The sequence below is a fragment of the Bos indicus genome, chromosome 17 (genome assembly GCF_029378745.1).
Source record: "Bos indicus isolate NIAB-ARS_2022 breed Sahiwal x Tharparkar chromosome 17, NIAB-ARS_B.indTharparkar_mat_pri_1.0, whole genome shotgun sequence".
NCBI lineage: Eukaryota > Metazoa > Chordata > Mammalia > Artiodactyla > Bovidae > Bos > Bos indicus.
This window is the reverse complement of record NC_091776.1, coordinates 55,372,386-55,385,566: the sequence shown is the minus strand read 5'-3', so window position 1 is coordinate 55,385,566 and position 13,181 is coordinate 55,372,386. Positions and strand designations below refer to the sequence as shown.

At 40.5% G+C, this 13,181-nt stretch overlaps 1 protein-coding gene across 1 annotated transcript in view; it reads left to right on the top strand.

Annotated features, from left to right (window-relative positions):
• BRAP (BRCA1 associated protein) overlaps positions 1-13,181 on the top strand; it is a 31,570-nt gene that overhangs the window by 2,491 nt on the left and 15,898 nt on the right. The window contains exons 3-6 of the mRNA XM_019977250.2: positions 666-864; positions 2,147-2,336; positions 7,864-7,977; positions 9,905-10,053. Of these exons, the coding sequence (XP_019832809.1) occupies positions 666-864; positions 2,147-2,336; positions 7,864-7,977; positions 9,905-10,053 (652 nt within the window). The remainder of the gene's footprint in view (positions 1-665; positions 865-2,146; positions 2,337-7,863; positions 7,978-9,904; positions 10,054-13,181) is intronic.

Sequence of the window (13,181 nt, the reverse complement as noted above, 5' to 3'; positions counted from 1 at the left end):
TCCATCCAGGGGAGTGGATGTGTATTGCATCTCCAGTGTGGAGAACTGGTAGGTTGGTTTTCAAACTTTCAAACAGCCCTGAATATTTGTCCCACTTAGGAGTGCATAGCTCAGTTGGTAAAGAATCCGCCTGCAATGCAGGAGACCCTGGTTCAATTCCCAGGTTGGGAAGATCCACTGGAGAAGGGATAGGCTACCTACTCCAGGATTCTTGGGCTTCCCTTGTGGCTCAGCTGGTAAAGAATCTGCCTGCAATGCAGGAGACCTGGGTTCGATCCCTGGGTTGGGAAGATCCCCTGGAGAAGGGAGAGGCTACCCACTCCAGTATTCTGGCCTGGAGAATTCTATGGACTGTATAGTCCATAGGGTCACAAAGAGTCGGACACAACTGAGCAACTTACACTTTCAGAAGTGCATGATGGAAGACACCTGCCTTATTATGGTACTTCTCAATGTAAAGTCAACATCCTTCAGTTTCTGAGGGGCAGGGAGAGTGGGGGCAAAGAGTACTTTCAAGTTGTGATGTCCCCAAAACTCTGCTGTTCTGTGAATGCAATTCTTAATGCAATTTCTCTTTCACTCTGACTTAAAATTCTCATCTAATTGGAATCCTTCCACATATTTCATATCAGTTTATAATCTACTAACTTTTTGGTTTGTGAAAGATGAGCCAGAAGCTACAGTGGAAGAAAGGAAATCTTCAGAAGCATCCCTCACTGCACAGAGAAGTAAAGATAGAAGTAAAGAAGGTATAAATGCTGCTCTTGATTCTCCATCCAAGCAGCTTCCAGATCAGATTTCCTTCTTCAGTGGAAACCCCTCAGTTGAAATAGTTCATGGTATTATGCATCTGTACAAGACAAAGTAAGAAAATCCTTTTCTCTTTTGAGTTTGTCTGTTTTTTGCCATAGGGTGGAGAAAATGTTCTTGCCCTGAAGATAAGGATTATTTTAAGCTTTGTTCAAAGGGTTAGTACTTTCATATATTGTGTGTTAAATTCTTAGATATTTTCTTAAGAATTCTTAGATATTTTATATATGGTTAAATCTCATAAATTGGGTAAAAGAGCCTTATGAATGAATCATGCAGATTCACTTGAGAGAATACCCAAGAAAATATTCCCTGAGAAGGTAGGCATGCAGGTGATTGGAAAATTGAAAGGAAGGAAGAAAAGAAAAGAAAAATTCTAAGTGATGTATAACATAGATGTAGTCTCTTATTCCCACCAAGTCTTTACTAAAGAAACTGCTAAGAAGTCACTTAATGGGTTGCCATTTCATCATATCTTTGAACTCCTTTTTGTGGTCCAAACAAGGCTTTCTGGAGGCCAAAGGAAAGGAAGATTTTGCTATATAATCAACATAGCTGGGCCACCAGCTCCTTGAATAATTAGTTGCTGATTTCTTTAAAGACTGTCCTTGTCCTAAATTGTTTGCTCAGTCTCCACTGGGAAACAGAATACTCAGGTAGCCATTTTGGATTGCAGCTGTTGAAGTGAGTTTGCAGCATTTCAAAAGCAAATTGCTCACCTGAAACTACCACAACATTCTTAACTGACTATATCCCAATACAAAATACAAAGTTTAAAGTTTGAAGAAAAAAGCAAATTGTATTGTGGGTGATTTTTCTTTCCCTTCTTTTAGCTATTCTAATCCAACAACACTTCCTGTAATCTTCAGAGTCACATCTTCATGATTCAGAATTCTCCTTCCTATATTTAGAAGTCTTTTCTCTTCAAAAACCTTCAAGAGAAGTCTATGGACTTCAAGAGAAGTCCATAGTTAGAGTTGTTCTTCTATTGTTATCTAAGGATGGTGATTATTAAAAAACGAATGAAAGCAAAACACTGCAAATTTGCCTGATGTAGGTTTATAACCATTAAAAGCCTTTAACTGAAGATTAAAAAATATCAGTGGTGGGTATCATGTAGAACATTTCAAAGGTTACCTTAAAGTCCGTTGCTGATGTGTTTAAGCGGTTCTCCATTTACCCAGGTGAGTATTTTCCAGTAAGATAACAAACTGTTTAAATTGATTTATAAAGTATTACGTTTTGTTTTTCCTTGGACATAAAAGTTGTCTGATTAGTGTTGCTTGAACTAACCATACCTCATCTATTCAAGACAGTCTAATTATTGTCTTATTAGTAAGATGACCTCCTTAAAAGAAGATGTGAGGCGTAGTGCCATGCTGTGTATTCTCACAGTCCCTGCTACAATGACCAGTCATGACCTTATGAAGTTTGTCGCCCCATTTAATGAAGTAATTGAACAAATGAAAATCATCAGAGACTCTACTCCAAATCAGTATATGGTGCTGATAAAGTTTAGTGCACAGGTAAAAGTTAAGATATTAAAAATCTGTTTGCCACAAAAACTGTGTTTTTCAAAGTGTTTGATACTAGCCATGTTTAATTTACTACGTCTTACATTTAGAAGTCTTGATATCTTCTAGAGTATTAATGTAATTCTAGAAATACTGCTGACTTCACCAGCAAACACACAATTCTAATTCATAGCTGTTATTTTTTATAAATCAAATTGAGTGTGAAATCTAGGTTGTGTGTGTTTGTTTATCCAGTAGTAGCTATTCTAGTAGAACAGTAATTCCCAACCTTTCTTAACGCTGTATTGTTATTTGCCATTATAAAACTGTGCCCCTGCTTCTATCATTCTCTTTTTAGTAGATATTCTTGGGCACATTCTAGAAAATCAAATAAAAATTTTTTTGATGATGAAGGGTTTTGTGACATTCCCTGAATTATTAAAGATGCTTTTGAGTTCTAACTGGAAATCATTTCAATAGAGAGACAAACTCAAAGAAAGCTGATATTAAGTATACTTGTGTGTTGTAACAATGTTTAAGAAGGGTTTGGCCATCCAGTCCATTTCCCTTGTTGCATTAAGTGTAATTTTGCATGTGCCTCGGCTCTAAAGATGTCAGAAAGATATTCTCTTGGTTTTGTATTTTCATTCTTAGGAGTCTGCGTGTTTCTATGTGAATATAAAAATGAGGTAAGCTTTAGGTATTATGCAGGTTAATAGAGGACTACCTTGTCCATAGGTTTTCTTTAATTTGTTTGTATTTTTTTTTAATAACCTGTTACAGTTTGAAATTTCATCAGGTTGTGAAATGCAGCTTTGTCAAAGTTAGTTCTTTCACACCTCACTGATAAATAGCCTTTCTGAGTTTGCCCCAGATAAGCAGTTCCAACTTGCAAAGAAATGAATGTGCCTGTAGGGTCATTTGTCATTGCGTCTGACCAATCACCAAGATCTGTGGATAACAGAACCTCATGACACAATGCCCATTTGTCACCTCCTCATTATGAAAAGCTAGAGTTGACAGCAGTAGTGGCCATTCATTGGTTGTAGGTAGAGAATTAAGAGAAATAAGAGTTGAATCGTATTTGTACCTGTTCATTGGGCCACCAGAAGAAAAAGAAAACAAAAACTTAGTGTGCATTTCTGAGTCCAAGAAAGTACACAATTATCTTTAACCTTTACAAAGCACTGCACCTTTGAGGGAGACATTTAAAAAGTATTTCAATGGCCCTATGAGCTTAGACTTCACAAGTTGACACAGAACTGAAAAGCATCTAACAGCTGGTTTCACTAACTGTCAGAACACCGTCTAAGGTCACTGAGACACTTTGCGAATAGTGGGCAAGTGGTATATTAAATCTTTTAAATGTAATAATGAGGTTAGTGATAATACGCAACCTTTATTGACTGCTTATTCTGTACCATTCACTCTGCTAAGTGCTTAATGGGCACTAGCTGATGTAATCCTTACTATACCCCTATGAGGTAGACAGGTACTGTTGTTACCCTAGTTTTACAAATGAGGAAACCAGCTGCAGAGCAAGGTTAGTGATTTGGCCATGGTTATACAGCTAGAAATAAGTGACTGGGAATTAAGCTGGAAATTAAGCCCTCACTTTAATCCCTAGGGTGTAGTCCTTGTCCAGCAGGAGCAGGATGTGGGCAAGGGAAGATACTGTTCGCCAAGAATTGTGTCCTGACAGTATTTCACTTGTAGCTTCTACTGAATGGGCAAGGGTGGTAAGCAAGTAACACAGATAACGTAGAAAGGGATTGGGAAAAAAATGTTTGAGAATATATTAGGCTTTTTATTTAGTCTGAGGTGTATTAAGCCCACAACAGTAACTTGTCTAAAAATCCCATAAACGTCTCTGTAGCACATGCCACCCTTCGCAGTCTGCAGATGATGCTGTGGAATTTTTCTGCTACTCTTAATGGATTTTCTTTGTAAGATTTTATGGAAAAATCCAAATGAACTTTTTGGGCAATCCAATACTTGTTTCTCCACCTCTGTCTTTTGACCACATGTAAGTTGCTTAAGTTGACAGATGTTTTCTAGGACTGTAACACAGCTTTCTTAGTGCTCTCTGAAGATAGACCCCTTGACCTTGGTATTGTGAGTTGTATTTTTTATCTGTAATGCTAGATCTTAAGGTCTAAGGCTCATTCTATCAGGGATTTTCTAAGGCCTAAAACTACCCTCTTAGTATAGGTCTCGAAGATGTTAAATTAATATTGGGCCCTAATGAGAGTAGACTCAGTAGGCACCAAATCTGGATCACTTACTGGATGCCAGGTATTAGCTTCACATGCATTAGTTTCTTGAGTCCTCTCAGATATGTCATGAGGTAGGTGTCATTATTTTCATATTTTATAATTGAGGAAACATACATGAGTGAGTCAGTTGCCCAAGGGTACACAGCTAGTGTCAAAGAGTTATGATTCAAACACAGGCAGCCTGACTCCATGGCCTGGGCAGGTAACTGTATTTTTATGCCTTTCTGTTTCTCACCAGAGAATTTTTATTAAGAACTAACAGACCTATTTTATGTCTTTTATCATTTTTTGAATCTCTATTGGCCTCATCTTTCTTTATGCTGGAGGTGTCAGATGTGCCTACAAAGTTGTACTGTGCCCTTTGATGAATTAATTTATAATTCAAGGTACAGGGAGGCAGAAGGGGGTTCAGTTTTGTAGTTCTTTGGAACAGAAAAGGACAGATAACCTCTCAATGGAGTATGTTGGCTCATTATCACTTGTAGGCCTAGGCCAGCCTACTTTTCTTTTGAGAAGTAAAAAATACGTTCTTAGCACTGGTTGATCACTAGTAACAACTAGTTACTAGTTGATTACTTTGCCTGGAAAATCCCATGGACGGGGGAGCCTGGTGGGCTGCAGTCCATGGGGTCACTAAGAGTCGGGCACAACTGAAGCGACTTAGCAGCAGCAACAGTAAAGAAACATTGATTATGATAGTTTTTTCTTTTTCGGAGTTAATCCTGAGGAGAGAACAATCAAATCAAAGGACTAGAAAAAAACAGAAGCTGGGTTTCATTAAATTTGGGGCTCTATATAGTACAGGCATTTTAAATGAGTTGTTTCTTCTGTGTGTTTTGCAGTTAGCTTCAGGCTTTTGTTCAGTGCATCTCAGTGCTGGGTTGAAGCAGGAGGCACATGGATTTTGCTCCCTGCTCTTGTCCTTTGCATATACAGTACCTGGCATGCATTGGGTGTTCAGTAAATATCCCAGCCAGTAGAGCTACATTTCCAATATCAAGATTTTAAAGAAGAGAGCAGTGTGTTCAAAAAGTATACACCTTTGGTCCGGGTAACTCCCCCAAGAAAGAAAGGATTTATCTGGGATTGAGTAGATTTTGTCACATTCCCAGTATCACACACCTTTTCCCTTCCCCTGAGGAGGCTTGGGCGCTTAGGGAGCATCTACAGAGCTGGAGGTCTTTGGCCGGGTCTGCTGTTCTCGGCAGCCACATCTGCAGCAGTTCTGGTGGTGATGGCAGCCCTGAAGAGCTGGCCGTGGCCCACTGGCCCTTGGTGCGTGAGTCCAGCGGCTCACTGTGCTGGTTATTCATCCAAAAGCATTTCAAGGCAAAGCCACTGCTCTTGAAAAATGGGAGAAGCCATTTGGGGCTGCTGCTGCTTAGTGTTAAAGACAATTTATTATCCAGGAACTGACTTTTAACATTTTAATTTCAAATACCCTTTACCCAATATACAGGTTATTTCCCAAAGGAAAAGCCTCCCCTTCTCCACCAAAAAGTCCCTGCAGAATCTATGTTCAGAACTGGTCATCCTCCCTTAGTGGCTTAGCTCTCTTGGTCATATTAAGATAGCATAGATAATATAAGAATCCACACTTGAATTACATCATCCATGTGCAGACTCAATGGACATGGGTTTGGGTGGACTCTGGGAGTTGGTGATAGATAGGGAGGCCTGGCGTGCTGCATTTCATGGGGTTGCAAAGAGTCGGACAGGACTGAGTGAGTCAGGACTGAGTGACTGAACTGAACTGGGTGCAGTGAAAAGCTACTGAAAAGCTTCAGTGGCTCTAAGATTCAAGACCCCGTGAGGGTAGACAGCCAGGACTGTTTTTGCCTGATACAACTCAAATCTCGACCTCAAGGTTGATGGTGCGGCATTTCCTTTTGCAGAACACACTTCCTCTCTTCAGGCAGCTTTTCTGTACTGGCAGGGCCAGAGCACGTAACTTCCTATGTTGGGGCTAATGCCTGTGTGGGAGTGAAATCCACACAAGCCACAGCCTCTCAGCTGCCTCTAAAAATTGCTGAGCTTTAAAAGCTGGAATGGTCTCTTTGTTCCTTCCTACTGAGGCTAGACTGGAAGATTGGATTTACTTGTGTTCTTATCCACAAATGCACATGTGCTTTCTGCAGGGGACTGATTTCCCCTGGTTTTATCTGTCTTCCACTCCAAGGGACCAAAACTGTTAGAATTTTAAAGGCTACTTCATCTTGGACCTCTTGACCGTGGCCAAGAGTTTTGCTTTTGGTATTGTACACTAGGTTGTTTAAAACCTCCTGACAGGATCCTGGTCTAACTATCATGTATTAATTACTGTTATTATTTGGCTTATTGAAAAAAAGGAATTGGCTTCTCACTCCCTGCTGGTTCCACTCGTCCTCTTATTTTTTTTCACCTAGATGCTGACATTTGTTTTAAAAAGCTTCTCCATAGGGAATTCCCTAGCAGTTCATTGGTTAAGACTCAGCACTTTCACTTCTGGTGGGCCCAGGTTCAATCCCTGGTTTGGGAACTAAGATCCTGCAAGCCCCAAGGTGCAGCCAGAAAGAAAAAAAGAAAAACTCTCCCGTTAACAGTCATCAGTTATGATTTGGTTCCAAATAGAACTGACCTCAGCTGCTGTGAAAGTGCTGACTAGAGGCAAAAGGGGAAAAAAATGATATCAAGGGAAACATTGACCATTGTTGGTTGACTATGTATTAAAATTGTAAAGTGTTCATGGACTGTTAGCATTAGAAGCAGACTGTGTCCCCAAATTCTAAAACAGCAGCAAATGATGTTGCTTGTATAAAGCCTAATAATAATTTTTAGACTAATTTCCACGGTGCCCTGTTGGCATTAGCACTACCATTGTACCCTGCTGTATAATAAACAATCTTAGACATTTATCAACTGTTGATACAAATGTTAGTCCCTAACCACTTTTTATATGTTTTAAATTTTTGAAATTCAAGTGTACCTGCCGTAACAAAATAAACACTAGACTATCATATTTTGAATGAAAAATAAATAAAAAAATAAAATTGTAGGAGCCATCAGTTTATTGCACTTCAGTAGCTTCTGATTATTCAAATAAAACTACCATGTATCAGAAAAAATTGTCAAGTAGGATATTGACCTGCAGGGTTCACTTAGCCTCTCTCCTAAGTATAACTTTTAAAAGCTGATGAAGAGAATAATTGAAGCCATCTTGAATAGAAAGCACATTACCATGATCGCTCTCTTAATTTTTTCCCTTTCCGCCCTGGTTTACCTAGGCTGATGCAGATAGTTTTTACATGGCATGCAATGGCCGCCAGTTCAACTCAATAGAAGATGATGTTTGCCAGCTCGTCTATGTGGAGAGGGCAGAAGTATTGAAATCTGAGGATGTAAGTGCAAACTCTGTTTGAAATAAATGTATCAGAATGGTATAAAATTGAAAATTAAGATACCTGTGTAAATGTCCAGAATTGGCCAGTCCATAGAGACTGAAAATAAGTTAATTGCCAGAGACTGGGGGGAGATAAGTGAGAGGTGACAGCAAGCACATGGTTTCTTTTGGGGGTGACAGAAGTGTTCTAGAATTAGATAGCAGTGTGACGGTTGTACAACTTTGTGAATATACTAAAAATCACTTGAAAATGGCAAATTTTATATATGTGAATTTTATCTCAACTTTTAAAAACTGTCCAAAGTATTTTTTTAAATAAAGAATATTATTTGTGTTATTGAAGTTGAGTATGTATCTATTCCAGATGGATGAAACTGTGCCTGGAGCCCCAAAATGAATATTTTTGTTTTAAATATTAACCCTTAATCCTTATCCTAATACTTAATTCCCTTTTGATAGCAATTTGTATCAGTAATTGCTCTGATCTCCCACCCTCAATGAAGCATTCCTATAACATGTGCTCATTTGAATAAAGTAGTAGATCCAGCTCTGTTATACTTTAAATATTTCCTCTTTTAAAGTAGCCATAAAGGTCTTTTCACATTGAATTCCACTTGATAGGAATAAATTCAGATTAGATTGTTCTGTCATTAGATTAGGTAAAATAAAAATTGGCACAGGGGACTTTCTCTGGTGGTCCAGTGGTTAAGACTCTGCTCCCAATGCAGGGGACCTGGGCATTCAATCCTTGGTTGGGAAGCTAAGATCCCACAGGCTGAGTGGCGTGGGCCAAAAAAAAAATCAGTCTACTCTTTTGCCGGGTACTGTGCAAGGCCTCAGTGTTAGGAATTCCTTTCTCTAAATGAACACGGCTTCTTGAGAGATTTTCAAATATCTACTCTTCAGGGACTGCAGATTAATGTGACTTTTCTTGGTGTGTTCTTATTTATGTGCCTCACCTTTGCCTCAATAGTCCCCTAGTTGGCAGGGCTTGGGTCAGACATTTCTGTGTTACAGGTGTTTTTTTTTGACCACCTAGATCCTTATGCCCTTCACACTGTGTTCTTTCACAGCCATTGGTAATTACAACCATTTTACAAGCATTGGTAATTAACAGTTTTTAAAAGTTTGGAGTTTTGCGGGATTGCCCTGGTGGTCCAGTGGTTAAGACTGTGTACTTCCAGTGCAGGAGCCCTGAGTTTGATCCCTGGTCAGGGAACTAGATCCCACATGCCACAACTAAAACCTGCCCTGGCCAAATAAATAAATAAATATTTTAAAAATAATAATACATGAAAATTTTGAATTTTGTATCTCTCTCTACTAGAGGCTAAGCTCTGTGAGGAAAGGGACAGACTTTGTGTTTTGCAACTTAACTGAATCTGTTTTTGCTCACCGTAGTCCCACACCTAGAACAGTGTCTGGCACACAAAGCAGGGATTTAATTTAATAAGTATGTACTAAATAAATAAAAATCACTGTTGTTGATACTATTATCACATAGTAGAAAGTGTTGAGTTTTAATTTAATCTGTGGAAAATCATTCAGGTACACTCCTGCCTTTTTTCCTTTGTGTTCTGTTATGGTCATGGCCATTTACAGTTAGAGCTAGGAGTCTGGTAACATGAGATTCTGGCAGCAGTCTCCCTTCCTCCAATGTCAGCACTGTGAGGGCAGGGATCTTCGTCTGCTTTGTTCCCCTTGGTATTCGTAGTGCCTAGCACAGTCCTGGGACTCTAGGAGGCGACCAATTAATATTTGTTGCATGGATGAAAACCTCACCAAATTAGGTTGTTTTCACAAAGCAATAATATTGAGAACATCCTACCAGGAGTCAAAGAGTATCAGGAAAACTATTGCCTTAAAAAAGAAAAATTAGAACCTGTGGATGACAAGTGAGGCTCATTCAAGTTGTTTCCCTGTAGGGCGCCAGCCTCCCTGTGATGGACCTGACAGAGTTGCCCAAGTGCACCGTGTGTCTGGAGCGCATGGACGAGTCCGTGAACGGCATCCTCACCACCTTATGTAACCACAGCTTCCACAGCCAGTGTCTGCAGCGCTGGGACGACACGACGTGAGTGCAGTGGCGCATCCCCCTCCCTGTCAGAGCTCGTTATTACTCTTTCCCAGAATTAAAAACAGCACCCTCCAGAAAGAACCACTCCAAGTATTTGATTTTATAAACCTGGGTACCACAGTGGTAAGGAGGTCACATGGAAGGGCCTTCTGTATTTCGTCTTTGCTTTTCCTCAGTTCACATGGGGTCAGCATCTGTAGACCAGTTCCTTTCTAATGTGCTGACTAATATCCTTGTGGAATGTCCCAAAGCAGCATGAATCGTTCTTTCCTTCCAAGAGCCAGAGAATGAAAGGAGTGGGGGGTGGGGGAGTAAAGGTTAGCTTTTAGGCTCCTCTACTTAAAGGGCATCTAGGTCTAAAATCTTGTTTATCACTTGCATTTTATGTCTACCGTTGACTTTGGCTTTCTTATCAGAGTGCCGGGCTACACCAATCGGACGTTTTAGATTTATCATTATCGATGGCTTGGTGGCCAGTAGTAACAACAGGCACTAAGTAAGAGGCACACACACACCTATGGTGTCCTGTTTCCTAAAGCAGCACAGACCCAGTTTGTATGAAAGGGAGCACTGTGCAAAGAACTGAGGTGTAACCTGTACTTTTATTTCCTCTAGTCAGAAGTTGCTGCTCCCTTCACAGACTGCATTGTGAGTCTTAGCTAGAAAGGTAGATCAGACTGGCCACAAGGGTTTCCCAGCAGAGAAGAAGGTGCAGAATCAAATAATCACACAGATAAACGAGGTTACAAAGGAACAGTGTTGCAGCACCGTGACTAGGGAATAGGGCCCTGACCCCACCAAGCTTGTCCGAGAGGCATCACTCAGGGAAGAGGAATAGGAGTTAGCCAGGTGACCGGTGGAACCCAAGAGAAGATGGTGTGGGGGAGAGGTGTAGCCAGGGAGCAAAAGGTCACGTTCCAAAGCCCAAGAGTGAGGAGGGGTGAAAGTCTATGGGAGTCTCGGTTCTTTGCCCCCATGTGGCCAGCCTTCCAGAGCAGGGACCTTGTCTGGCTGTTCTCTGCTGTGCCCTCCATACTTAGGGGGAGATGTAGTACGTAGGAGGAGCTCAGTAAATATCTCTGAGCAAATATATAGACCCTGGCTTTCCTGTGGCTTGTTTAACCAGAGAATAATTTTGCCCCAGTTCTGTAGAGTCCTTAGTCAATTCTGTGGTATCATTTAGTTCTTCAGAGAATTGTCCAAGGTTTAAATTTGCCTGGAATAAAGCCACTCTGAGGTGTGTGCATTCCACAAAGTATTAGTGTGTATCTTGTGTCCATCTGCTACCCCATTTAAGTTCTGGATACTTCTTTGTTTCCCACCACTCCAGTCTTACTCTCAGTACACGTTAACTTTTGTTTCGGTTGCAGTGGGTCTCTGTTGCTGCATGCGGGCTTCTCATTGCGGTGGCTTCTCTTATTGGACAGCACGGGCTGTAGGCGTGTAGGTTTCAGTAGTTGTGGCTCCCGGGCTTAGTTGTTCTGTGGCCTGTGGGATTCACCTGGACTAGGGATTGAACTTGTGTCCCCTTCATTGGCAAGCGGATTCTTATCCACTGTGCCATCAGAAAGTCCCACATTAATTTTTGTAAAACCATAGCATTTTCACGTTTCCTTAGGGACCATCTTGTCCAACCTCCTCATTACTTATAGAGGAGGAGACTAAGGCCCAGAGGTGATGGTTGGCATGCTTAGAGTGTCAGGACAGAGAATGCCAGAACTGGGACCAGAATTCAACCCGCTGGGCAACTGCCTTCCAAACCATACAGTGTCTTCATCAAGTGGGTTTTAAGTGTCTCTATATGCACAGTGCTGAGGGGCAAAGAATCAGAACACAGACTCTCTTTACAGACATTGAGTCTCCTAAGGGAGAATCACACATGTATGCGTACAATTCAAGGTAGAGATGAGAGATCGAGCTGGTTCCTCCTCTGGGTTGGTCTGGAAGGGCTATTTAACAGAAGACAGTATTGGTACCAGGCCTTGAAGGGTACTTTCTTGTCAGGGAATGACATTCTGAGAGGGTTTCCCCAAATATCTCCTCAGGAAAATAAGGTAACAACTCGTAATTATTTTTGAAGGGAAAGCAGGAAGAATTAATGAACTGTTATTTTTTAATAGACAGATGGGATGATATATCATGGAGTTCTAATTGTATGGTACAAATAAGTTAATTTTTGTAACTTCCCCTCTTTTCTCCTTTTTGATTCTCAGGATCATACATTTCAAAAAATCATTCTGGCACAGTGTTGAAAGTTAGATTTAAGAATTCTTTTTTTTTTTTTTTAATTATATTGATTTTTGACTGTGCTGGGTCTTCATTGCCACGTGGACTTTTCTTTAGTAAGGCACGGGCTCTAGGGCACGTGGGCTTCAGTAGTTTCAGCGTGTGGACTCAATACTTGCGGCTCCTGAGGTCTGGAGCAGAGGCTCAATAGTTGTGGTGCGTGGGCTTAGTTGCTCCAAGGCATGTGGGATCTTCCTGGATCAGGGATCGAACCTGTGTCTCCTGCAATGGCAGGTGGATTCTTTTACTACTGAGCCACCAGGGAAGCCCCAATTGTTGATTTCTTATCCCACAATTACTATAGCCACCACACAGACTGAAGGGATGACACAGAGCTAGTTCCTACCTTTGACAAGACCGCTTGCGAGATCCTACCGGCAACTTCTGTTGTGTTTTCAAATTTCTCCTGTCTTCTCTTTTGATCCTAGAAAAAGAAACAGACTAAATCCTTTAGTTTTCTCTTGACAAACATAGTCCTTATCTGTGACAAGCACTTAGCGTTCTTCCTGCATATTTCCTTTCCTTGGTTTTATTTATTCAGTTGAGTAACAGATTGATTCTAGTTATATCTTGAGCATTGGTGGTGCTAGTTCACTTAGCCTCAGCTGTAACCCTCTTTCTATCATGTTTGCCCATCAGACACAAATATTCATGGCTGGTACTTGGTATTACTTTGTCTTTAGTTAAGGGTTAATAGATTTTTTTTCAAAAATGTTTTTAGTTTTATTGAAGTATAATTGACAGTCAAAATTGTATATATTTCTTCTTTTCCAGTCTGGATTCCTTTTATTTCTTTTTCTTCTCTGATTGCTGTGGCTAGGACTTCCAAAACTATGTTG